The sequence below is a fragment of the Lolium perenne genome, chromosome 1, assembly GCF_019359855.2.
Source record: "Lolium perenne isolate Kyuss_39 chromosome 1, Kyuss_2.0, whole genome shotgun sequence".
Taxonomy (NCBI): domain Eukaryota; kingdom Viridiplantae; phylum Streptophyta; class Magnoliopsida; order Poales; family Poaceae; genus Lolium; species Lolium perenne.
Window position 1 is genome coordinate 206,148,976 of NC_067244.2, and position 26,538 is coordinate 206,175,513.

The window sequence follows — 26,538 nt, forward strand, 5'->3', positions numbered from 1 at the left end:
CAACAGCGGAAAAGCACTCGACAATATATTCTCGGAAACGCCGAAGTTGCGATCAATTTACGAATGCCGCAAATTTGCGAAGGTAAGACCTCGGATCCGTTCTGCTGGGCGTGGCATCGCCAAAGCTGCGCTACTGCTACTTTTATCCGTATCAACGAGATACGAAGAAAAATCCTAACGGACGCGTTAGGTATCCGATAAATTTGGCCGGGACTCGACAGAATGGTAAGACCTTAAGCGGCACTGTCGACGTTTACACCGGTATCCCGAGATCATGTCCAGGGACATGATTTTGAAGTAGGTTTTTGCGGATTGCCACTAGAGCAGTTAACTAGTACCTGATCCGTCAGATGAACTAGCCCCAACTACCAGTATCCCTGTACAATATAGAATTTTATGTGAAGAAATATAAAAAGTTAAAGCTTTCGAGTAAAAATAAACAGTGGAGATTTTCCCTGACTCTATGATTCAAGCAAAATCTCGGGGGCTACTGACATAGGCACCCCAAATGGGCCTGCCGAATATAGTACCCGGGGTTTACTGAAGGCCCACTACCCGAAGAATAAGAAGATTCGAGAGCCCAAGATGTATTTAAGGAAAAGATGAGTTGTAATAGGAAGTGTTGTTTGTAATCTGGCGGGATGAGTTAGAAACCGTCTCGGACTCTGTAAACTTGTATAACACGAATCCCTCGGCTCCACCTCCTATATAAAGGGGGAGTCGAGGGACGAAGAATCAATCGAATCATTGTCTGCAAACCCTAGTTTTCATAATCGTCGAGTACTTTTCGGCTGAAACCTTCGAGATCTACTTACCCTCTACTTCTAACTAAACCCTAGCCTACAATCCATAGGCATTGACAAGTTGATACCTTGTCAGGTATTCCCCTAACTAAGGTGACGAAAATAGGGGTATAATGGTACAAGTGACTCATATACTTAGCATAAGATTATCAGAAAGCGCTTGACATTTGAAATAGCATTTTAACCAAGTACTACCTCTGTTTCAATATGTAGGAAGTTTAGCCTACCAAAACTTCTTGTATTTTGGAACAGAGGTAGTAATATGCAAGTTATGAATAGTTTGAAGATCATGCACATAAAATATATGAGCAATATGGTCAAAGTGGGTGCTTGTTTGGCCCAGCAACTTAGTCATCTTCAATCACTGTTTTCTTGATCGTTGTGGTCTAATCGCTAAAAATGGATGAATAAAACACATAAATGAAAGGTACACCAATTTTTTTTTACCAAAATGGCACTTTTAGATAAATCCCGATTTTAAATGAATTAAGGAAAAATCATCTTAATCAGATAAAAACGAGGGGGGTATGATTGTCCAAAGGTTTCCACCAAGGTGACCATGTAGCATACCACAATAGGGTTTATACCCCGACCCTTAACACCATGTTGTGTTTCAATATGGTGTGCCGCTAAGAAGGTTAGGCACCAATAAGTATGGTTTTATATCCATACACATGACTGTTTTATAATAAGCCTTTCAGAACCTTCCTTGATCGAAGATTGGGATCACCTATGCGGCTATGCCTAGGAAAAAAATGCATATAAGTTACCCTCAACGCAAAAATATTCATGTAAGAAATATTAGAAACCGTGGTTATTTTAAAGGGATATTTTTTTCTTACTTTTTCACTAACATTTTTTTAATTTCAGGAAGCAATTGTTCTGCTAACTCGTGAGTTCATCTGTCAAAAAAAAAAACTCGTGAGTTCATTATATATTTCGAAGAGCAATATGATTGATTTTTTTCATGTCAAAAAAAAAAACTCGTGAGTTCATTATATATTTCGAAGAGCAATATGATATATTTCGAAGACAGGAGATGGAGTAGACATCGACTTTCCCGGAGGCCCGGCCCAAACCCTCCAAAATTACTCCAGTTTCTCCCTTCCCTCCGACCGGCGCCGCCGCCCGCCGCCACCATCCATGGCGCTCGCAGCCCTCCAGAGCTGCTTCCGCGCCGTCCCTCCGGACGCCGTCTCCGCCGTCGTAGACTGCGTCCTCGCCTCCTCCTCATCCTCCACCTCGCCCTCCCAGCTCTTCCACTCCCTCCTTGACTCCTTCCCCGAGGTACTCCCCGCCTCCCCGGTGCAGCCGCAGGCTCTCCACCCCGGCCATGGCCATGCCGCCTCTCTCTCCCACGCTGCCGCGCTCTGCCATCTGCTCTCCCACCTCGACTCCTCCTCCTCCAAGGACGCGCTGCGCACACTCCTCTGGAGAGTCTTCCTACCGCTACTCCGCGGCGAGTCCAACCAGCTCCAGCAGCAGACCATCGCGCTCATGTGCGACACCGTCTCCGCCGCCCAATCCTGGGACCTGCTCGGAGCCACCGTCCTGCCCTTCTGCATCCGGTCCTGTGCCGTCGCAATGGGTCTGCCCACCACCAATGAATACGGCGACGACCACTCCATCATATACCACTACCACCTGGATGCTGCCGACGCCGAGGATCATCACCAATCAGGCGCATCGCTGCTGCCCCTCTCCAATGCCGCCGCACTCCTGGCGTCGCTGCTCGGAGACGCATTGGAGAGGAGACAGAAGAATACCCTCAGCCTGCCCCAGGACGCTTCCCTCAACACACTGCTGCAGAATTTAACCTGGGACCTGTCCAGGCTCGTGCTCAAGATGTTCGACCACAGCCAGGAGTACCGGTCCTGTGCCACCCGAATCCTCCTGCAGCCTCTGCTAATTTCACTAGCAGATATTTCCTGTGTAGCTTTCGAGTTTGGGGCGGTCCAGCTTAAGCTATCTAGGTTGGTCGACTTTCTTTCATGTGCAGTGGAACTTCTTAGTTTGAATTGTTTGCTCGAGCTAACCGTTCTCCTGCATTATTCGTGCAGGTCTGGTTTCCTGGAGTCCATCTGGAACTGTTGTGTTTCTCTGTTCTCTCTGGGCCGTGCCGAGCGGCTCGATGCATACGGTATACTTTCTATATACTTCTCGGCGTTGAAATCGGGATGTCAGTATGCTGTGCCAGGAGCTGATGAGGCCCACGACTTTGATCTTAGGAATGTCACTGGATTTTGGGATGAACTGCGCAGGGGACTGGTAAGCCATCTAGTTGATTACTTTGCTACGCTGAAATCCACTTGTCAGGATTCCCATCGGGGTTAACACACTTGAATTTTTCCATGCACCAGGTTGACAAGGACACTGTAGTAAGGAAACAGGCTTTCTACCTCCTGAAAATATCGCTAAGCATATTTTCTTCTGGAAATGATGGGAACCAGCAATGCTCTGGCAGCAGCCCAGCTGCTTTGGCTGGTCAAGCCACATCAAATACCTCTGTGACAAAAAAGGAAAGGTGGGCTAACAAAGAGGCCAAATCCCTAGGTGTTGAAGAAATCGCGCAATCAGGTGAGCACTGCTCAAGTGGTCAAGACCGATGGAAGGTCTTCCTGTTACTCTACGAGATGCTCCAGGAGTTCGGTACACATTTAGTCGAGGCAGCCTGGACGCACCAGGTTAGTTTGTCCATGCATGTTTCTCTTACGGAACTATTCACTCGAAGATATGTTCATTGCCAGCAATCCTGAATTTAATACATGTTAAAGCCTATGTAGCTGAACACTCACTCGGTAACAGTGAAAACACAGCACTATTCACCTCTTTGCTTTTATTTTGTGGGAGCTTACTTCTTTGCTTTAACTGGCTATTATGTTAAAACATGATGTGCAGGTAGCGTTACTGTTTGAGTCTACACCACAGAGTGACCACATGGGTCACATATACAGAGCTTTTCATGCTCAGATGGAATCTGTGGAAGGGATTTTCCACTGGATGACGGTGTTGTGGGAGCGTGGGTTTACTCATGATAACCCTCAAGGTCAGCACTGTTACGTACATGGCATATATTCTTAGAATTTTTTCTTAATCTGCCTTTATGAATGCCCTTTGCAGTGCGATGCCTGGTAATGCAATCCTTTTTGGTTATCACATGGGAACACTACAAAGGCTATGCTCAAATGGTCCCTAGAGGATTTATTCTTGGCCCTCTCATACGTGGCCTGAATGATGTAGTTCATCACAAGGATTTCGGTTAGTGTTATTTGGTTTTCATTTAATTTGATAGAATATGAACAGTTCTGCTATGAGAAATACAAATTTGTTCTGTTTACTTCAAATATGTGCTTTCGTTTGCACTTTATGATGCAGTTATTTCTTCTTGGTACAATTTTTAGGGACCTCCCTAGATACAGAAATACTATTATCTCAAAAGGCCTTCCAAGGAACACCATATTACCTCCGTAGATACAGAAATACTATTATCTCAAAAGGCCTTCCAAGGAACACCATATTACCTTAGTACATTTGCAATGTAAACAAAGATACGGAAATTTCAAATGGCATATGGTTTTCAAACCAAATGGATGAACCTATTGAATAAGCATCACTTGGTATATGTTTGTCCTTTGCAGCGAATTTGGATTAAAACTTTGTTAGATTTCAAACTCATATTGTACATGGTGGGAAACTTGATTGCATGTGGCTAGTTTCTCTGTTCTTAGTTATCGATTTTGTCCTTGGGCAAGTATTTTGCATTTTTCTGTTTGTATTGCAACACTGCCCCACCTGCTTTTGTTTACTGATCCCCGATGGTCATGCAATTTTTTTCTTTGCTTTCCTATCTTTAGTTGTCTGGTATATATACTTTTATGTGACATACTGTTCAACTGGTCATTCTTTTTTACATGCTGAGCTATCTGCATAAATTTGTCTAGGCGTTGGTGGTGTTTATAAGTCAGAAACCATAAAAGGTGCAGAGAGGTTTTTCAGCAATTATGCCCGGAAATTGATGACACGGTACTACTTCTTGGACAACTACTACCTTCTATCTCAGTTTGTGGTGTTGTCACACTTCATTATAGATATGAGATCTGATACTTTGGACTCTGGAAATGAGTTTAGTTGTGCAACACTTTCTGTTACAGTATTTAGTTTTGCATTAATTGAAGGATGTCAATATGCATCACAATGAGTATCAAACTAGACTCTTGCAGTATTGTGTGTTCTTTGTTTGAAAGGTTACTGTGTACTGAATTTACACGTGTTGTAATATATAGTTCAGAAACATAACTAGATAGAACTTATGTGCAAATGCTGGAGCTGCAAGGAATAACACATATTGAATCATATCATGAGCTACATGAACTCAGTACCATTTCAAATGAGAGTATTTATGTTGTTTAGCGGTAAGATATAGCCTATCTTACTTGGTTAGGGGAGTGGATTTACAACCGAGCCACCCGGGTTCAGGTCCTCACCGACACGAATGTGTTCTTATTGTTTAAAAAAAACTCGTTGTGGGGGCCTCCTTCGCTGCTTTGCTTTAAAAAAATCCGAACGCATACTTTAAGTTAAGTTTGTTTTCAATAGTACGACTTGCTTCTTGTGGTGTCCTGATACCTTTTTTCTCTCCATATATTGCCAGTGACCGTTTACATCTGGTTTGGAATTTGGCGTCTGCTGCTAAACAAGATTCATTTGGCCGAGCAGGATTAATGACTCTTGCATTTTGTGTTGCGTCATGCGCTTGTCAATCAGATACACACGACTTACCATGTGCTTCTGCTGTGAGTGACTTGGCAAAATGCAATGGAGATACTTATATAGCAGTCAATACTGCAGATTTATTAGAGGCCTTATGGATTCTTAGTGAGAGGAGCAAACACCACTTTAATCCAAAGTATCGTCTGAAAGGTTAGAAATCTTTCTGATGGAAAAAACTTGGAGCTAGTGGTAAGTAATGCATTATCACTTTGTTAACTTGAAGTCAACTGCAGTTTGTGAACAGGTTATCAAAGCCGCAGTATCTTTGATAAGTGCAGCTGAAATTCCACTCAATCGGCTTTTGTATTTCATTTCTACAATACCTCGAGAGTTTACTGATTATACTGGTGGGTACATGCAAATATGGTGAAATGTTTGTCTGCAGCATCTCCACCGTTGAGGATAACTAACAGCCATATTTGCTTCTCCTTGTAGGACCACTGAGGGCTACAGTTCAGAAATGGTTTCTTCAGAAAAAAGAATGTTCTGAGATGAACAATTTGTTGGATGAGCTAATTGATTTCCCAACCACCTTCATTAAACACACATGGGTAGAAGGATCGTATTTGTATGATGATGAGGATGTGGGTGCATGGGAAGCTGAAGCACAGAGGTGGGCAAGGACCCTTGTTCTTGTAACCTTAGAGGAGCAACATTTCAAGCAAATATTTTCGGTATGTTTTGCTTGCCACCTACTTTGAAGTCTGTGGAAAGCATTAGCATTGCTGTTGACTATTGACTAAATAAGCACCCTGTGGATATTTATATTGTGCTAAGGTCTGTAACCTTAATTTCTCTGGCCTATCAGTAGGCGATAATAGTACGCCCACACTGTAGCTATGTTTTTCCTCTTGTGTGATTGAAATCAATTTTGGTTTGAGATATCCCTTTTATTTGCAGTTCCTGGAGAAATGTGGTGACAAGCTTTCTGAAAATTCTCCTGCTAGAGAATATCTCTACATAAAGTTCTTTGTCATCATTATAAGTTTGATTGAGGAGCTTGAAGTGAAAAAGAAAAAGCTTGTTCACCAGAATAATACCATCGCCAGTGGAGGTTCAGATATGACAGATGGATTAGAGCACCGAGCTATCAATGAGAAGCTTGCAAAATCATTGCTTTTAGTTTTGGTAACCTATTTTTTCTTTGTACTGTGACTGAAGGCTCTTTATCTAATAGCCTCTATATATCACCTTGCTTATGTCTTAATTCAGGAAAATATGGTGGCCTTTAGCAAGCAATCTTGCTCAGTTTTCTGGTTAAAAAATAAAGACAACATGGATTTACCATGTTCTGTTAAAGGAAAGCTTGGAGGTCCGAGTCAGCGTCGTTTAGCTACCTCCATAACCTCTTCAGTGCTGCAGAGTGTATGCCTCTTTCTGATGATTTCATACCACATTATTGCATTTGGCCATCTTAATGAGTTGTATTTAGTAAAAGGTCCCATTTAGTCTGTTTTATGTTGCTTTTCAGAGACATTGTTATCTTAATTAAGCAGCAAGTAAGATATGGAAAATAGTTTTCCAGTGATCTGATGGATTTGGACATTTGGTTGATTTGATAGAGGATTGCTACATTGCTGGCTAATAATCACATGCAGATGTTTTTGTCTATTCTTTTCTTTTGAACCATGTAATACTGTCAAAACTTCTTTTTTGCCATGTAATATTATGACAATTTGTAACTTCTCATACCCCCTCCCCTCTAATCTGGAGAAAATTATATAGGTGGGCTGTTACAAGCTGCTTATTGTGCTTTCAGCCCATCTACCACCGGCTGATTATTCCCGTGTTCGTACTGTTGTCTTGATAGCTTCCGAAGATCTCTTATTATAGGCAGCATATATTACCTTCGCTTTAAATTTCCTCCCACCATTTTATGATGTAAATGTGATAACTTCCTATTGTAATATTTCACAGATTTGGTCTATAAGGTGTGTTAGCTCTGTTGTTACATGGTGTAACCACTACACCTCTGATGTTTCTCTTCATTCAGCATTTTCATTCCTGTGGGAGTTCTGTTGGGAAGTTATCCAACATTGTACTTATGCAACAGAGGTTGGTTACTTTTTTTTTTCAGTGTTTGGCTTAATATTTATATGTCAGTGGCTTGCAGTTTGTCCATATTAGTTTTTATGCCTGATTAATTCTTTTTCCTGGACAAGACTGGAGCTGAACTTCACTTGGCAGCTTATGAAGCTCTAGTCTATGTACTGTCCGCTCTATCTACTCCTGCCATTTATCACTTTCTGGTTTTTGTGGAACCAAAGCAATTAAATGGCGATGTCAAATTGCCATTGGATTTTCTGGCCACTACTTTTCTTGGTAATATCAACAGCCTCCTTACAAATGGAGTTCTGACACGAAGCAGACGAGCTGTTTTAATGTGTTGGAAGGTGAGTCCCTTCGTAGTGTCCATGGCTCAGTTTTGTATATTGACAAGTAAATTACTGAAGCAGCTCCTAATTATTAGTTTTGAGTTAGTGGCTTTGTGTAGACTCCCTGCTATCCATTTCTCGCTGCTGTGATGAGAACAAATCCCAGCTGAAGAGTTTAGGTCCATTGTTTTCAGATTCAACCCTCCGAACCATCTTTCTTGATATTACTGAAAGGTGAGTACCACATGACTTCGGATTCTTCATATATGATTGGCAAACCATAGGAGTATTCCCTTAGAAAATGTTCAAACCGAAGTGACTACTTTACCTGTGTATCTGAAGGATCCTAGCATGTTTGATAGTTGCAACATTTTCAGAACTTGTTTCCATAGTGTAACTTGTTAAAAATTTACAGCATTCCTTATCAATTTTGTATGGGAGTTATCTAAAGGAGTGACTAATTGCTCTCAATTGTCTTTTTCTAATAGATACAGGTTTTACATTTAAAGTTTAAGCATGGTCATATTTGCTTTCTTTCTCATCTTGGTTGAATACATCAACTTATATTTAGGCACTTATTGATGTATGTTCTCCTTTTGACCTTACTTATTTACTTTTAATCCTTGCAGTCTTGAAAATGCTGGTGAGAATTCTGTTGTATCCATCCTTAGGTGTGTGAGGTCTGTTTTGGGGCTTTTACAGTTTAATATGAGCCATAGAAATTTATCCTCTTTGGGCATCAGTTATGAGGTACTATTTAAAGCCCTGTTACTGTATTCATATGAACAACCTAAATGGTTTTGCACAATTTGTTGTCGAAGTTATATAATTACTGTTTGACAGCTCAAGTTTTAAAACTTATAATGTCATATATTTCTAAACGGATGGGGTAACTTCTCCTTCAGATTTAGATCATTATTATGGCTTGTATTTTGGCATTGATGTTTATTCTCTATTTGCTGCAGATGATGATGCAATTGGTAAAATCTTCCTGGATCTTGCACCTTAGCTGCAATAAACGCAGAATTGCACCAATTGCTGCACTACTATCTGCGATATTGCACCCATCAATCTTTCCGAATTTGGAACTACATGAGGCAAATGAAAAGGGGCCAGGCCCTTTGAAATGGGTCAGTTCTAACATATTCTCTCTCTATTACTCTACTGTTTTTAACGTGAAACCTTTTTCTTGTTCTTTACAAGTGCTAGAAGAAAAAATGCCTACTTGCTGCTGCCATCTGTTTGTCCATGCTTTGCCTATTCTACTAAAGTAGTGCTGCTTTTTATATGCTTGGCCTGCATTGTGTACTTAGTTACAGGCATATAGTTCCATATGGTTCTCGTTATATTTTATGGATGACTAAATGAAACTTGATTACTGCAAAGTCCAGCCTGTGCTAGAGAGGGTCAGAGGAACCACCAGATTGCTGACTGACAAACAAATGCGGTTAACAAATTTTTGTGACCTCAATTTCGCCTGTCTGCTTAACCTTGTTGTGTTTTGTACATACACTACATGGTATCTTTATGCAATTCATCAATGTGGGAGTTCATTTTTAGCACCACTGTCTTACATGCTATATAAGACATGATGCAACAAGTAACTTGTCCTTTTGTTTCCAGTTTGTCGAGAATCTCCTCAATGAAGGTTCAAAGAGTCCTCGAACTATTCGCCTAGCAGCTTTGCACTTGAGTGGTTTATGGTTAATGTACCCAGATACTCTTAGATTTTACATGGAGGAACTGAAACTATTAGCATTATATGGATCTGGTAAGGTTATGAAATCTTTTTCTGAATAGTTTCTGTATGTTCATCATCTTCTATCTTACACTACCTTTCTAACAAATCCTGCCAATATGCTGTTGTACATTCTAACCTTCCCAATGGAACTTCATGTAAATTGAATAGTGGCATTTGATGAAGATTTTGAAGCCGAACTCTCTGAAAACCATGAGGCAAGATTTGAAGTTTCAATGCTAGCGCAAAGTCCAGATCGTGAATTCACAGAGGTAAAACTGCACCCCTCTGCCCTCTGATTCTTAAAATCTTGAATAATGAACCATGCTTGTCTATCTACTATTCCTTTCTCAAGAATAATACTTATTACAATGTAAAAGAAATCACTTGAACCTTCTCCTTTTCCTTGAAAGTCGCCAACAAATCAATTGATTCACAGTTCTAAAATGCATTGCCAATGCTATTGCAGGTCTTCATTAATACAGAATTGTATGCACGCGTTTCAGTTGCTGCTTTATTTCATCAGCTAAAGAGTTTGGGGACTGAAGAAGCTCTTCAATCTGGCAAACTATTTCTACTGAAACTTCTTGATTCAGCGGTAACATTTTCAGACTCAGAACAGTTTAGCTACTGGTTCAGGGTTTGCCAACTCAGTCAATGCTGTCTTGGCTTTTTATATGCTGTTACTCTTTTTTACTCGATAACTCGATAAGTAGTATGGTTACCTTTTATAGTTTTGGGAAGTTTTTATACATAGAGTTTCGGATGAGTTTCATGGGCGAAATACCAGTTCAGTATGACTAAACTGTGAAACTTATCTGATGCTGCAAACTTGCCTATCATGCTGACTTACAATTGCATGTTTAAATTTAGTGGATATTTGACATTTCGTATTTGCTCTGTTTGTACAGGTGAACGACAATGACCTCTCGAAAGAACTTTACAAAAAATATAGCAGTGTAAGCCTGTTGCTTAGTATCGAGAACCTTGCTATTTTGCACCTTATTCTGAAATATGCCTATTGTCAGGTGCATAGGCGTAAAGTTCGTGTGTGGCAGATGATATGTGTTCTTTCGCACTATGTAGAGGAAGACATAGTTGAGGAAGTGACATCTAGTGCTCACATATGCCTTTATGTAAGGACATTTTTAATCTTGCGTATTACGCTTTTAAGCTATGCCATTGTGTACATCTGCCTTTATGTATTGATGCAAGTTCAAATGGCACACTTTTGTTTCTGCAGAGAAACAATCTACCTGCTGTTCGGCAGTTCCTGGAGACATTCGCTATACTTATTTATTTAAAATTTCCAACATTGGTGAGAGCTCATTTATGTCACTGCCTATAGACCTATGTGATCAATCATGCTTTTTTTTTGTCAGTAGAATCTTCTTGCCTTTAACTATCCTTTTTGTGATGAATTATGATTTGCAGGCTGAAAAACAGCTTGTTCCTATTTTTCACGACAATGAGATGCGGCAACAGGTAAGCATTTGGTCAGATGTGTTACTATTTTGATGTGTTTATTTAACTATTTCCTCTCTGCAGGCACTATCTTCTTATGTATTTATAGCAGCAAACGTGATGCTACATTCAAGGGAGCTGTCTGCCCAGAGGAACCATCTGAATCAACTGCTTCCTCCAATAATTCCCTTTTTAACATCCCATCACCACAGTTTACGTAGTTTCACTCAGGTAAAATTATGTAACTTGAAATTATGTGGAGCTACATTTTTTTGGAGTGTTACACTGTTCTAATCAACTGAAGATCTATCTTGTGTTGCAGCTACTTGTCCACTGTGTTTTTTCCAAGTTGTGGCCTATTTTGCAACTCGAAAGCTCAGAAGAGCCATTCATCGAGAGGAGGTGCTTTCAAGATTTTAGACAATATCTGGCAGAGAATACTGACTGTGCAAGGTACATCCAGTTTCCTTCTATTTAGCTAGTCTCAGTGTCTTCTTTCTTAGTACAACTAGTCCTGTCAACTAGAGACTGGATTTCCTTTTCTTTTTAATCTGATAAGATGTAAACTATAAAATCATGTATTTTGATTTCAGACTGAGAGTCTCAATTGAAGGTTTCCTAGACGTTTTTGACCCGGATACATCTGGGACTCCTTCAGGCATATTTACCGCTCGCCCTGAGGTTTGTAATATTCTTGGTCTCTAAAATTTAGGGGCACTGCTCATTTTGTCAGAAATGACTAGCATGGAAGGCAGTGAATGTTTCGGCATTTCTGGTGTAATTCTGAATATGCTGTTTTTTATGCAGTCGTCTGGCTTTGAATGTGTTCCAGTGTCAGTGCTGGAGCGAGTGAATAATTTTTTGAATGTAAGCACTTGAAGCTTGAGCTGTATTAAGTTTGTTGCACGAAACTGCACTTGGAGCCAAATTAACTATTATAACTCCTCCTGGATGTATGTAATGTCAGGACGTGAGGGAGGAGCTGAGAGATTGCATGATAAAGGATGCAGCAGCAATCAAGAACGAGGATCTGGCGGCAGGAAAACACGACCAGGAGGATTTCGAGAAGACGATAACGACAAAAGTCAGTCAGGATTTCCAGAAAAAGATCATACCCCAGCGGGACTCGGAGCAAGCGTCGAGCGCAATCATGGGCAACAACGACATCTCAAGGCTTCTCTTCGAGATAGAGGAAGATGATGGCACGTTCAACCTGACGGTGGAGTCGAGGAAGGAGGCGGCAGAGACGGTCCGGCAGAGCCAGCAAGAGCTGATCGTAATGGCGTCACTGGTGGATAGGATCCCGAACCTGGCGGGTCTGACTCGGACCTGCGAGATATTCAAAGCGGGGCTGCTGGCGGTTTCTGACATGGGCGTGGTGCAAGACAAGCAGTTCCGGCTGATCAGCGTGACGGCGGAGAAGTGGGTGCCAATGGTGGAGGTGCCGGTGGAGAGTGTGAGAACTTTCCTGGGGAGGAAGCGGGCGGAGGGGTACACGGTAGTGGGGTTGGAGCAGACAGCCCACAGCGTGGCGCTGGACGAGTTTGTGTTCCCTGAGAAGACGGTGGTGGTGCTGGGGCGGGAGAAGGAGGGGATCCCCGTGGATGTTATCCAGCAGGTGGTAGACGTGTGCGTTGAGATCCCACAGCTTGGGGTCGTCAGGTCGCTTAATGTTCATGTCAGCGCGGCCATCGCCATCTGGGACTACACACGCCAGCACCGCGCGCGAAGAGCGTCCTCACAATCTCAACTTCCTCCTCAGTAGTTAGTTTATTTTTTCCAGTGAACAGGAGAATCTTATGTTGTTGTAACATGACATGAAGGGATGGGTACCGATTGTTCTCCGGTGAGGATTTTAGCAGGATGGTCTCTAAGTCTGTACCTAGAACCCCTGTCTGATCTACTGTACTGTACCTTGGCTTGAATGGAAAGGAAAGGAAGTTCCATGTGGTATGTATACAAACTTTGGCTATACCATGTCGGGTTTGTTGAGTACTTTAGCTTGCTCTTGAAAGAGCTAAATTGCAAATACCTTACATTCAGGGAGAACGGTATTTGTTCGGATGGTTAATTTAAGTTGAATTTGAGCCCAATAGTTTTCCCCTAAATGAACCAGGCACCTGATACACTGGTTTAAATATTCCTCCAGTCAAGCAAATTATTATGATTCCAGTAAAAGAATGATACTCACTCTGATCCAAATTTCTTAATCGAGAAGACGCCACTTCATAAAACATCTGGAAGTATCAAGCTCATGATCCGTTTTTTTTTGGATAGACAGAAAAGATAAACCTCTGATTAAGCTACTGAAAATCTTTCTAGACCAAATGCGAGGACAAATCGGAAATGCACTTTTGATCTCAGATGCATATGCTCCTTTTACTTTAAAAAAAACGAATTTCAAAGTATTAAAAAATTGGATAACCCGTATACACTACTATATAAAAGTTGAACGGTTTAACGCTCTTGGGTTGATTGGGCCACTGTAGATATCCTATTTATCCTCTCTTTCCTCCATCAGTTACGTGACACGTTGACTCTTTCTTTTTTTCTTCCTTGATTTACTCCGTTCTATATTTTTTATTACCTTTTATTTTGGCGTTGTGGGCAACCGGTTACCGGTTCCAAGCCTTTTTCCTTGCCTATTTCCATGGTAGCTTCCGGTTACAGCGTTTCCCTGAACGTCTTGGTCAAAGCGGTGGTTCTGGTCCCACCTCCACCGCTTGGATTTACTAAGGGTCCGACCCCCACCTCTTTTTCCTCTCCTCCTCTCCATCGTTCGCTCCCATCGTTCTCCTCACAAAATTATTGATGTGGCACGGTGGTGCTCAGCGGGGCCTTGGCGCCGGCGAGCCTGGGCTGCATCTTGCGGCGGCGGTTGGCCGAAGAATCCTCGCCGCCATCGAAGACGGCGGAGGAGGAGGGAGCAGGCGCCATGAACTGTGTGAGGATCCGAAGTGCTCCGTGGATGGTGGTGCCGATGGAGGGGACGGTTCCCACGACCATGGCTGCGATGATGGCCGGCTCGGATTGCTGCAGAAGCCAGCGCACGGTCTCGCCGTCCGGCTTGTGCCCTAGCTGGGTTCACGCCTCCATGGAAGAAAAACAAATCGAAGGACGCGGACTCCATCACCGTGGGGGTGCAGGCCGTCGTCCTGGGAGGCGAAATCTTGCTCACGGTCGACCTCCATGATGTCATGGATGTCAAGATGCTGATCGCGGCAGCACCCATCTCTCCTTCCATGCCCTGTCTCCCCCCCGAATTGGCTGGCGGCACAAGGGAGGACCTCGGTGCTGTCGTCTCCATCCTGGCGCAACATGGGAGTAGTCGATGCTAGCTGTTGCTCTCTTCTGGATGCAGCCCTCTGTGATGCTTCTTCGTTCCCGTGGTGAGCATTCTCTTTCTGTGTATCTCAATCTCTTTCGATCGAACAACACAGGGGAGGGCCATGGTTGCAGCCTTGCAGGGGAGTTCTCATTTGGAGATTTTCTTTTAGTTTCATGTTGCCTGATCTAGCCAAAGGAATTAAGAAAGAACCAGAAGAGAAAAAGAAATATAGAGGTATACTTCTTCTCTGAACTGATCTAGCCACAGGAATTCAGGAAGAACCAGAAGAGAAAAAGAAAATAGAGGTATTCTTCTTCTCTTACTTAGTTTTTTGCCGTAACTAATAGACTCTCATTGATTCACTGTTCTTTTAGTTGCCTAACACCTTCTGTGTTATACAAGGAAATGTAAATTTTCTCAAGAAAGGGGATGAGCAGCCTACTGAATTATGTCTTTGTTTGCTGCTTCTGGAGTGGCAGCACATCATGTTTCTTTTGGTAAGTTTTTTGGGTTTTTGTTATTACCATATATGAACGAAAAAGATACTTCAATTTCTTCTATCTTCTTCCGCACCAATAAGGAAAGAGTATATGAACGAAAAAGATACTTCAATTTCTTCTATCTTCTTCTGCACCAATAAGGAAAGAGGATGTCGAGACTGATCTCCCCGGTCTCTTTTTATTTTTCATATGGTTGATTACTTCCTTGATTTTTTTTGTTATACATATATGCAACTGAGTTACAGACTTTCAAATCTGGGTTTATGCTTGGTGTCACACCTCCATGTAAATGGTACATAAATACTCTTCAACTAGACAGAACTTGCTATGTAGATAAGATTATTATTATAGACCTTTATGTCCGACCATGATTTTTTTTGAACTGAATTCGACCATGATTGGTAATGGAGAAATTGGTGAAATCATAATGTCCAGATAATGCCATATGGAGATAAAGTTTATAAATAGATGCTCCTATGTCATGGGAAAGCAAGCACATATATTTTATAGCTCTGTTGATGCCCAAAAGCAGCTTATCTTTTACAAGGCATCATGCTGATTTCTTTATATGCGGGCCATCGTATTTTGTACATACTTCTTGATTTATGAATTCCTAGGTGCTGGTCGATATCTTGTGTCTGCAAAGTTCTACTATTTTCGTGCCACTTTGAATATTCCTATGACAGTTAGAAGTGTTTTCTCAGATTTCACTAACCACCTCCTGACTTCTTTTGACTGATAGAATTGCAGACCTTTTGATCAGAGAGTGAAAACTCTGGTGGATGCTTAAATTACAACATAAGATGAAATCTCAGTTTTTAATTTCACATCAGTGAGCAAAGCAACACGTTCAGGCACAAGCTATTCCATTTATTTAAGCTTCTTTAATACTTCTGCTCAGCCTTTGGCCTTTCCTTCACCTCTCAATTGATTTCATTTCCTCACATCTGCCCCTCCCCCATTCCTTTTTTGGTTTCCCTGCATGGAACGATGAAGGACGCCACCCATTGCCATGATTAAGAACTCCCTCCCTCCTGACCTCAGCGACCACTGCTGCACATCGGTGCATGCCATACCATGGCATGACAATGCCGATGGCAAGCGGGCCAATGGTTAGGTACATGATATTTTATACACTCCGGTTCTTATTTAGATATGCACATACATGTGATTCCAGGCATGTAAGGAGAAGCAGCAGCGCGATAATATGCGCAACCCATTATTATGGATCTTCTATATATATTGTGCACTATACATCGGAAATATTTTGCATGGCATGGTTTACATTCTTGCCTCACCACCCTTGCCTTTTGGTCTATATCTTTCATCTTTAGGTTGGACTTGAGGTTGATCATCGTGGTCACTAACTACTGGAGGTGTTGTTCTGTGAGCCTTCTTGCAAAAATGGAAGGTAAGGTTATGCCAACCACTGTTTTCTTCCTTGGTCTTGCAAGAAATTCTGTTATGCTTCTCTATACCATTGCCATAGTTTTGCTTATATTTTTATGTATGTCGTACATATTTATTTTCCTTCAGTTATTTAACAAATGCATTACAGAGGATATGTTTGTCGCAAACTTCCTTGATGCACATTGTCACATCAAGGGTCGTTATTGTTCGTGGTAAAAAAGGAAAGATTCTCCCTAAGGTTATTTCAGTTTTCAGTCGACCTTATTTTTCTATTCGTTATTGTTCGTGGTAAAAAAGGAAAGATTCTCCCTAAGGTTATTTCAGTTTTCAGTCGACCTTATTTTTCTATTCGATAGGTGTTCACTGAGCTTTACATGTAAATAGTCAGATCCCACAAGTGCTATGTGGACCTAATGCTATGCAACTTTGTCTCTGATGAAGCTCTCGGATATGTATTATCATAAGCAAGTTATTTATCATGGACCAAGGCCTACAAAAGCTAGGTCTTGCTATGCATGGAACCAATCATTGGTTTTTTTTTGTGTTGATGTTCTATCTTTAATGGAATTGAGTAGCCCAATATAGGATATTTTATGGAGATGAAGCACACCGCTACTTTTTTTTAAGGGATGAGTTGCCCTACCGCTAGATTGGCAAAGGTATACATTGAATAATAACCAACTATGTAGTCATATTCATAGACTACAAAAATACTCCTGTTTCTTGGTGTGATTTAGTCATTTAGATTAAAAAATTCTATTTTGCTTCGTAAGATTTTGGTAAAAAAGTGTTCTGCCATTACTGCTTATTGTATGTTGTCAAGTAGAGTAACTACTGTCAGGTATTTCTGAAATAGACTGGTTGATAAACTAGCCTATTATGATGATTAGCTTTAGCTTTGTTTCTGTAAATCATTGCAGGTCATCTTCACTGCCTTCGCCCTTCATAGGGATGGTTGTTCTCTTCTGGTACCACGTGCCTAAATACAAAATCAATGACACCAGACAGAGCTGTACATAGGTATTTTGATCCTAGCTGCGGTGTTACCAATGCTTTGTGCATTGTATCCAACCTTTTGGTTCCAATAAACAGCACCTGATGGGGATGGCTCGTGGGTTGACAAACTAAACGCGAAAGCTTCAGAGCTCAAGCCACTTGATGCATTTGATTCCCACGTAGGGGGCATTTAGCCAGTGTTCCGTTTTCTGTACATCTCTAGGTGTCAACCAGAAAACTATCTTCTCTGTACGTCTACTCACTGCAGTGTATTGTCATGTGTATCTTTGTTGGACACTACTGTAATCTCACTGCTAGGGCTCAACTGAATAAAACTGCTTTTTACTATTGTAATCTATACATACTGAAACTATCTGGAACACGTAAGTATGGTTGCCTAGCTCTATAACTACACGGACAGCAAGATACCCGTGTTTTAAAAAGTAATCTTATGCCAAATCTAAATCTCTCACATCTATATTAGTTGTCCAGCTTCAATCTCTCTGGTTTACAATTATTAATTACGATGCCAGCAAATGTTTTCACAAGACTGGCCAAACTGACAGCACGTGTCAACGTATTATGGTTGGTTTTTCCCTCTAGCATTTCTACTTTGATAGAAGCAAAGTTGTTTGGACGCTATAGAGAAAGGGAGCATACCGATGGTTGACAGCCGAATCAAATTTTGCTCTTGCACATCCTCAGGCGTCTGCACTTCCTCGCTTTTCTTTCCCCACACCGCCCTCAATCCCGCTTGATTTTTTCGGCACAACAACTTTGGTTAGAATCTACCAGTATACCACACATAAACAGAGTTCTTGGGATACTGCAGGAAAAGATAACTACCACTCGCTGATGGGGCAATCGATTCTCGCTTTTCCACATCGTTAGACAATTAGAGGCTTACAACTCCATGGTTCTTCAGTCTTCCTCTGGAACGGAAGAGCGCACACCCAGCCTCTCTGTAACGTTTCCACTCAGATTTCTTCAGCACGACAATTCTCATTCAATTCTACGCAATTGCTACAACAAATAATATTGCCGCTATTGAGACATTGCAGAGGGAAGAAACATACCAACGGCTGAATCCATGGTCGCTCTTGCTCATCCTGAAGCGGATGTAGTTCCTCGCTTCTCCCGTCTCGCTTCACCCTCCCGCTGAGGCCGCATCGCCCCGCGCAAACGGGCTCTAGCGTCCAGCATCTTTCAACGCGCGAAGTTGCTCCGACGCCACCCTCCGCCCCAGCCCCGCACGGCGGTTATGCTGCAGAGATCAGCCTCGGCGCCCGCAAAATAGACGACAATCCATCTGCGGCGATTATGGGCCCGGCCCCGCCTCAGTGACACCACCGGCGTCGAAGAAGAAGCAAGCAGAGAGAGCATCCTACCCAGCGACCCCGTAGCAGACCGCCGCCGCCACTACCACCTTCGTCCCCCACCCCACCCCCTACACCTTCCGCACGAAAGCACCATTTCCTTTCTCTGGATTTCTCAGTTTCCTCTTTCATTTTCGTCTTTGCCTCGGAGTCATTTAGAATAGAAAATGTTACTACTACTAGAATTAGTTATCTACATGCGGGCCAGTGCCGCACCACCTGCTGTAACCCGGCAAGCCCATCTACCAGTATTTGAAGACTGCTCCTACTATGAAAAACGGATAAAAATGTAGATCAACGCCATGCAAACACAATTACCTGTTTGCGTATTATTTTTAGACTTTCAACTCAACTATGTTCTCAACATATATAGGGCCACGGGCGCGGCGTGCCGCCACGCCTATGCCTCCTAGTATCTCCTCATTTTAAGTCATCACTTATAGTTTCATAGTAAAATGATAATTTGTGTGGCCTGTGCAAAAAAGACAAGTAAAAAGCCTTATTTTACCATTGTTTTTTTTATCTTTTTTGCACAAGCCACATAGCAACTCGCTTTTTCCTAAAAACAACTTCATGAACACGTACGATGTTGAGATGTATGCATAACATTTTGTTTTAAATTTCTTTGATATTTTAAAAATATGTTTAAAGTGTATTCTACAAAAAGGGAGCATATGCACCCAGAAGCAAAATCAACATGTCCCGAACAAATTCCTTTGTTTTTTCATAAGCTTGCCTTATTAATTTATGATTTCACTTTGCTAACCTTCACGCACATAAAAGCTTGTAGCTTTGTTTCATGGTACACGAAAGAGTAGTTTAGGACAACATTTTGATGCTACTCTTTTTTATATAGCAGAAGCAGTGGGTGAGGCTGCTACTATGGTACTATCACTAGTAGAAAACCTCTCATCCATCTAAGCCATTGGTACCGGTTCCCTTACGAACCGGTACCAATGGGGTCATCTATACCGGTTCAATGGCTCTGGCGGGCGAGGAGATTTGGTACCGGTTCGTTAGGAGCTTTCGTACCGGTTCGTGTTAGGAACCGGTACGAAAGGTCTTCGGCCAAAATTCAGACGCGTGGTGGGGCCCGGGCTGGACCTTTGGTACCGGTTCGCCCAGATCGCCCGAGCCCCCTGCTGTGGCTCTCATTTTTCTCTTCTTCCTCACACTCTAAATTTTTCTCCACCTCTCACACTCCAATAATCTTTATTTTTCTCCACCATTTTAACAAGATTAACGACCTCCATCTATCCAAGGGTTAGCAATATCATCCTTTCTTCCGGCGTTCCTAATTTAGCTCATTTCTTTGGTAGTTTAACTCGTACTATTTTTCTAGTGCTAGCAAGGTGTTTGATGAAATGCCTAAGTTAGGGATTTTACTTTTTTTATAATCAATTTGAGCTGAAATTATGGTATATTTTGTAGGTTTTAATTAGTATCATCCCCGTCCTCACCGCCGTCGATCGCTAGCGTCGTCCCCTAGCCGGCACCGTACAACCTCGGTGAGCCTCTTCTTTTTTATAAAAAAAACTTAGTTTTATGTGATGAACTTGAATATTAATTAAGTTGGTCACTCATATATCCATGATGTTGTGTACTTAATGATTTTTGATATACATATAAAATGCAGATGAGTCGACAATGGATGTACGGTGACCGGTGCCATCCCGAGTTCATTACTGGCATGCATTATTTTCTCAACGTGGCTGAGGCAAACAGGCGGTCGAATGGTTTCATGTATTGTCCATGTAGTTCTGTAAGAATATGAAGGATTACTCTACCTCGAAGACCCTTCACGTCCACCTCTTTGGAGAATGGTTTCATGCCCAGCTATAATTGTTGGACCAAGCACGGAGAAAGAGGGGTTATATTGGAAGACAACGAAGAAGAAGAGGATAGTGACAACTATCCCAGCTTATTCAACGAAGACGGTGGTAGTAGAATGGGGGAAGACAGAAGCTGAAGAAGAGCTCATTTTCGATGAGCCGATTTTTGATGACCCGGATGACGATTTGGGTCGGGCCATTCTTGATGCGAAGATGAACTGCGGAAATGAAAAGGAGAGGTTGAAGTTGGAGAAAATGTTAGAGGATCACAACAAACTGTTGTACCCAAATTGCGAAAATGGTCGAGAAAAAGCTGGGTACCACGCTGGAATTCTTTGCGGTGGAAGGCGAGAGAATGGTACTTCGACAAGGGATTTGAAAAGTTGCTGAAAATAATAAAGAAGATGCTTCCGGGGAGAACGTGTTGCCCTCTAGCACGTACGAAGCAAAGAAGGTTGTCTGCCCTCTAGGATTAGAGGTGCGAAGATACATGCATGCATCAATGATTGCATCCTCTACCGCGGAGTACGAGAATTTGAATGCATGCCGGTATGTAGTGCATTGAGGTATAAGATCGGGCGAGATGACCCGGCGATGTTGAGGGTGAGTCCACCCCCGGGAAGAGGGTTCTGCGAAGGTGATGTGGTATGCTCCTATAATACCACGGTTGAAACGTTTGTTCGGAGACAAAGAGCATGCCAAGTTGTTGCGATGGCACAAAGAGGACCGTAAGAAAGATGTGATCTTTGAGACACCCCGGCGACGGGTCGCGGTGGAGAAAAATCGACAGAGAGTTCAAGTCATTTTCGGATGACGCAAGGAACTTAAGATTTGGTCTAAGTACGAGATGGCTTTAATCCTTTCGGGGAGCGAGCTCCGATCATAGCACCTGGCCGGTGACTCTATGTATCTATAACCTTCCTCCTTGGTTGTGCATGAAGCGGAAGTTCATTATGATGCCAGTGCTCATCCAGGGCCCGAAGCAACCGGCAACGACATTGATGTGTACCTAAGGCCATTGGTTGAAGAACTTTTAGAGTTGTGGCGTGACGAAGGTGTACTGTGTGGGATGAGCACGAACAAAAGGAATTTAACCTACGAGCGTTGTTATTTGTAACCATCAATGATTGGCCTGCTCTTGGTAACATTTCGGGCGAGTCAAACAAGGGATACAATGCATGCACACCTTGTTTAGGTGAGACTGATAGTAATTATTTGGGAAACAAGAATGTGTACACAGGGCATCGTCGATTTCTTCCAAAACAACATCACGTAAGAAAGAGAGAAAGCATTTCGGAGGTGAGGCAGATAACCGAACGAAGCCTACCCGCCCTAATGGGGAAGTTATATATGATATGGTCAAGGATTTAAAAGTGATCTTTGGAAAGGGTCCCGGCGGACAACTGTTCCGCATGATGTTGACGGACACGTACCCATGTGGAAGAAGAAGTCGATATTTTGGGAGCTACCCTCACTGGAAATTCTTAGAGGTTCACTCTTGCAATCGACGTGATGCACGTGACGAAAAATCTTTGCGTGAACCTGCTAAACTTCTTGGGTGTGTATGGGAAGACAAAAGATACACGGATGCACGGCAGGACCAAAGCAAAGTATCCACGAAGGAAACAACCTTGAATCCAGAGAAGTATCAAGGTCCCGCGACTATGCTCTTACCAAAGAGGAGAAGGAGATCTTTTTGAAGTCTGAGTAGCATCAAGGTCCCGTCTCGGCTTCTCGTCGAATATAAAGGGAATAATAAACATGTCGGAGAAAAAGTTTCAAAACCTAAAGTCTCATGACTGCCACATGATTATGACACAATTACTTCCGGTTGCATTGAGGGGGCTTCTGTAGGAAAATGTTCGAGTACCCATTGTGAAGCTATGTACGTTCCTCAATGCAATTTCTCGAAGGTGATCAATCCACTTACTCTACAAAATTTACAGAAGGATGTGGTCCAATGTCTAGTCAGCTTCGAGTTGGTGTTCCCACCATCCTTCTTCAATATTATGACACATCTCCTAGTTCACACGGTCGAAGAGATTGGCGTTCTCGGTCTGTATTTCTACACAACATGTTCCCCTTTGAGAGATTCATGGGAGTCTTAAAGAAGTACGTTCATAACCGTGCTAGGCCGAAGGAAGCATCTCCAAGGGCTATGGAACAGAGGAGGTCATTGAGTTTTGTGTTGACTTTATTCACGACCTTAAGCCGATCGGTGTTCTGAATCGCGCTATGAGGGGAAGCTGCGTGGAAAAGGCACGCTAGGAAAGAAATCAGCAACGTGTATGGACGGACATTCTTTCACTCAAGCACACTACACGGTTCTACTTAATTCCATCTTGGTGGCTCCGTACAAAGAGGAACACAAGGAGATCTTACGCTCTAAATACCGGAGCAACGTGAAGATTGGATTGATGGAGAACACATGAAGACTTTCGGCGGTTGGTTGCAAACACGTCTCATGAATGTCACCGATGACGAGCAGCTGTACTTGTTGGCCAAGCAACCATCTTCTACTATATCGACTTTTCAAGGGTACGAGATTAATGGGAACACATTTTACACTTTCGCCCAAGACAAAAAGAGCACCAACCAAAGCAGTGGTGTCCGCTTTGATGCGAGAAGATGGCAATGGGAACAAGGTCACATATTATGGGTACATAGAGGAGATATGGGAACTTGACTATGGACCTAATTTCAAGGTCCCTTTGTTCCGGTGTAAATGGTTCAACTTTGAAAGACGAGTGCAGGTAGACCAGCGATGCGGAATGACTACAGTGGATTTCAAGAATCTAGGGTACGACACCGAACCATTCGTCCTAGCCAGTGAAGTGGCTCGGGTTTTTTATGTGAAGGATATGTCTAGCAAACCGAAAAAAAGAAAAGAAAGGCAAGAGGACACATCATACGATGAGCCAAAGCGGCACATAGTTCTTTCAGGAAAAAGAAACATCGTGGGAGTAGAGGACAAGACAGACATGTCAGAAGATTATAATAAGTTTGACGATATTCCACCCTTCAAGGTAAAAATTGACCCAAGCATCATCTTAAACAATGAAGATTGTCCATGGTTGCGTCGCAGTAAGAAGAAAGGGAAACGGGCGAAGAAAACTCAGAAGACTAGCTAGCTACATATAGGGATCATAACTTGTGTATCTCAATATGGAAATCACTTTTGTGTAATGATGTTACTGTATGTAAGATATTAACAATGGAGATGGTTGGCTTGTTTTACTAGTTAAGTCACGGGCTTGCAGGGAAATTTTTCCGAGGCGGAACTTCCGAATATGCCATATATAGGGCATGTGCACCAAGGGCATATTCGAGAAGTTCCGCCACGGGAGATTTCCCAACCCTTTCCGCAACATTGTTAGAGGAGATGGAGTCTTCCACGGGCTTGCAGGAAAAAAATTCCGAGGCGGAACTTCCGAAGATGCCATATGGCGTGTGCACCAAGGGCATCTTCGACAAGTTCCGCCACGGGAGATTTCCCAACCCTTTCCCCAACATTTGTTAGAGGAGATGGAGTCTTCCACGGGCTTGCAGGGAAATTTTTCCGAGGCGGAACTTCCGAAGATACCCACGCGTCCTTATCCCACCGACAGAGCGTCATGCGCTACATACTTTATCTCATCGAGCAGGGCGTCCTTATCCTGCCGACAGCTTTAGTACCGGTTGCACCCACCAACCGGTACTAAAGGTTACCCACGCGTCCTTATCCCACCGACAGGGCGTCGTGCGCTACATACTTTATCTCATCGAGCAGGGCGTCCTTATCCTGCCGCCTGCGCTACCCTCAGTCCCAGCCCACGCGTGCTCACCCGCCGACGTTCGAGTACCGCGACCCCGATGCCAGCGACGATGATGACGGCGACTACGACGACTACAGTGACGACTACTACAGGGCTAGGCACGAGTATGACTGAATGACTCCAACAGTAGAATTTGGCCATGTATCTTTAATTTTCAGTTAAGCTATGTACTTTTAACTCGAGTTCACTCGTAATAAAATTTTATTCCCGCCCTTTCTTTCCCGCCTTTTTTCTCCCACGCGCGTCGTCGTGGCAGGAAAGTTTCCCGCGCGACGTCGTACGTGGCGGGAAACTTTCCCGCGCGGACGGCGTCGTGGCGGGAGTAAAGAAAACAAATAGAAAAGAAATATAAAAGAAAAGGAAAGGAAAGAAAAGAAATAGAAAAGAAAAAGAAAAGCAATAGAAAATAATAAAAAGAAAAGAAATAGAAAATAAAAGAAAAGAAAAGAAAAAGAAACAGAAAAGTAAAAAAGAAACAGAAAAGTAAAAAAGAAATAGAAAAGAAAAGGAAAGAAAAAAATAGAAATAGAAAAGAAATAGAAAAGAAAAGGAAAGAAAAAAGTAGAAAAGAAAAGGAAAGGAAAGAAAAGAAAAAGAAACAGAAAAGTAAAAAAGAAATAGAAAAGTAAAAAAGAAATAGAAAAGGAAAGGAAAGAAAAAAATAGAAAAGAAAAGGAAAGAAAAGAAAAGAAAAAGAAACAGAAAAGTAAAAAAGAAACAGAAAAGTAAAAAAGAAACAGAAAAGAAAACAGCAAAAGAAAAGAAAACAGCAAAAGAAAAAGAAAACAAAAAAAATACCTTTGGTACCGGTTGGTATCACCAACCGGTACGAAAGGCCTTTCGTACCGGTTGGTGGTACCAACCGGTACCAAAGGGCTATCCTAGTATAGGACTTAGCGGCGCGGGGCAAAATTTCCCCATTCTTCTTCTTCTTCCGCGTGCCACCTCGCCGTTCGCACAGCCGCAGCCTCGCGCGCGAGCTCGCCGTTCGCAGCCTCGCCGTCGCAGCCGCCATCGCAGCCGCCGTCGCAGCCGCCGTCGCCGCCGCAGTAAGTCCTCCGCCCCGGCCTTTTCCCTACGCTCCCTCCGCTCGCCGATGCCGCCCTCGCCGACGTGCGCCCTCAGCGAGGCCGCCTCGCCGACGCCGCTTTGCCGAGCGCGCCGCCTCGCCGAGCCTCGCCGACGCCGCCTCGCCGCGAGACGCGACGCCTTGACTAGACGCCCGGAACGACCGGACGCGACGCCGCCTCGCCGTTGCCGCTGCTGAACGCCGACGCCCTTAGGGTGTTCGGTCAAATGCGGACGCCGCTGAAGGGCGCGGCGTGGCCCGCTCGGTGACCTCGCTGCTCGCCCTCGCGCTCCTCCTGCTGCTCCTCCGCGGGCGCGCGCCCTCGCCTCGCGCTGCGCCTCTGCCTCAAGCCGCCCGCCGCCGCGACGGGACCCTCCACGACGCCGCCGCCGCGGCCTCGGCGTCCACCACGGGCGCATGGTACAGGGCCGCGCTCGCCTGCTGCGGCTACGCCCTGCTAGTGCAGCTCGCCGCGCTCGCCTACGAGGTCGCATCGACATGGCCCCACGTCACCCCCGACGCGCTGCTGCTGCCCGGCGTGCGAGCGGCGGCACAGGCCTCCTGCTTGGTTGGTCGATAGGGTCCGGCGGGGTCGAGCTGGAGTTCAGCGATGACGACAGCAGTGTCCACGAGCCGCTGCTGCTCGGCGCAGATGCCGTGCGGATTGTCCACCGTGATTCTTGTCCCGGCCCGGCGCCGCGCCAATCTGCCCCAGACCGAACCCGCACCGGCCCTTAGCCGCGCCATCATGAAAATCCTCTCCCGGCCGCGTCCTCGCCGCAAAAGCACGAGTCGCCCTCGGCCTTGCTGAAGGAGAGGTGGGTGAGAGGAGATGGCGGAGGAGGGGTAGGTCTAATCCTTTCCCCGGCATCGCCAGAGACCATGGAGCCAGGGTTTCCATATAGTGGACGTCATACATGGCAACTAACCTAGGAGCTAGATTAGGTTTTATACTACTGCCGTTTCCTTTATATTTCTTCTGTATTTATATTGGGAAGTTTAGTGAACCCTTGCACACTCTTCTAATCTGTTATTTATATGATCATGACATGATGAATGAAA

The 26,538-nt window shown here is 43.5% G+C and overlaps 1 protein-coding gene and 1 long non-coding RNA gene across 5 annotated transcripts; both read left to right on the plus strand.

The window, feature by feature from the left end:
- The first annotated feature begins 1,878 nt into the window (after positions 1 to 1,878).
- LOC127320909 (uncharacterized) lies at positions 1,879 to 13,113 on the plus strand. Its single transcript, XM_051349989.2, has 28 exons — positions 1,879 to 2,776; positions 2,864 to 3,071; positions 3,164 to 3,487; positions 3,702 to 3,849; positions 3,924 to 4,061; positions 4,745 to 4,826; positions 5,455 to 5,723; positions 5,807 to 5,920; positions 6,009 to 6,247; positions 6,474 to 6,701; positions 6,786 to 6,938; positions 7,491 to 7,628; positions 7,736 to 7,966; positions 8,055 to 8,182; positions 8,578 to 8,698; positions 8,914 to 9,078; positions 9,572 to 9,719; positions 9,858 to 9,958; positions 10,156 to 10,284; positions 10,598 to 10,645; positions 10,715 to 10,822; positions 10,930 to 11,004; positions 11,121 to 11,171; positions 11,235 to 11,381; positions 11,473 to 11,603; positions 11,744 to 11,831; positions 11,958 to 12,017; positions 12,118 to 13,113. The coding sequence occupies exons 1-28, from the start codon at positions 1,947 to 1,949 to the stop codon at positions 12,913 to 12,915; spliced, it is 5,400 nt and encodes a 1,799-aa protein (XP_051205949.1). The 5' UTR covers positions 1,879 to 1,946; the 3' UTR covers positions 12,916 to 13,113.
- Positions 13,114 to 13,904: 791 nt separating this feature from the next.
- Positions 13,905 to 17,738, plus strand: LOC127320923 (uncharacterized). Of its 4 annotated transcripts, none has more exons than XR_007863691.2 (4): positions 13,905 to 14,539; positions 14,648 to 14,783; positions 14,881 to 16,389; positions 16,537 to 17,738. It is a non-coding gene; the product is annotated as an uncharacterized lncRNA (long non-coding RNA). The 4 variants fall into 4 exon arrangements; XR_007863680.2 differs by having other exon boundaries at positions 13,906 to 14,539; positions 14,881 to 16,095; positions 16,313 to 17,738; XR_007863685.2 differs by having other exon boundaries at positions 13,906 to 14,539; positions 14,881 to 14,975; positions 15,721 to 17,738.
- Positions 17,739 to 26,538: the final 8,800 nt, after the last annotated feature.

Bases quoted from the DNA above. Each gene is read 5' to 3' on its own strand.
- LOC127320909 (XM_051349989.2), top strand. From the start codon at position 1,947: ATGGCGCTCGCAGCCCTCCAGAGCTGCTTCCGCGCCGTCCCTCCGGAC. The intron at 3,850-3,923 runs GTCAGCACTGTT...TGCCCTTTGCAG, and splicing joins TACTCATGATAACCCTCAAG to TGCGATGCCTGGTAATGCAA. The intron at 8,183-8,577 runs GTGAGTACCACA...TAATCCTTGCAG, and splicing joins TTTCTTGATATTACTGAAAG to TCTTGAAAATGCTGGTGAGA.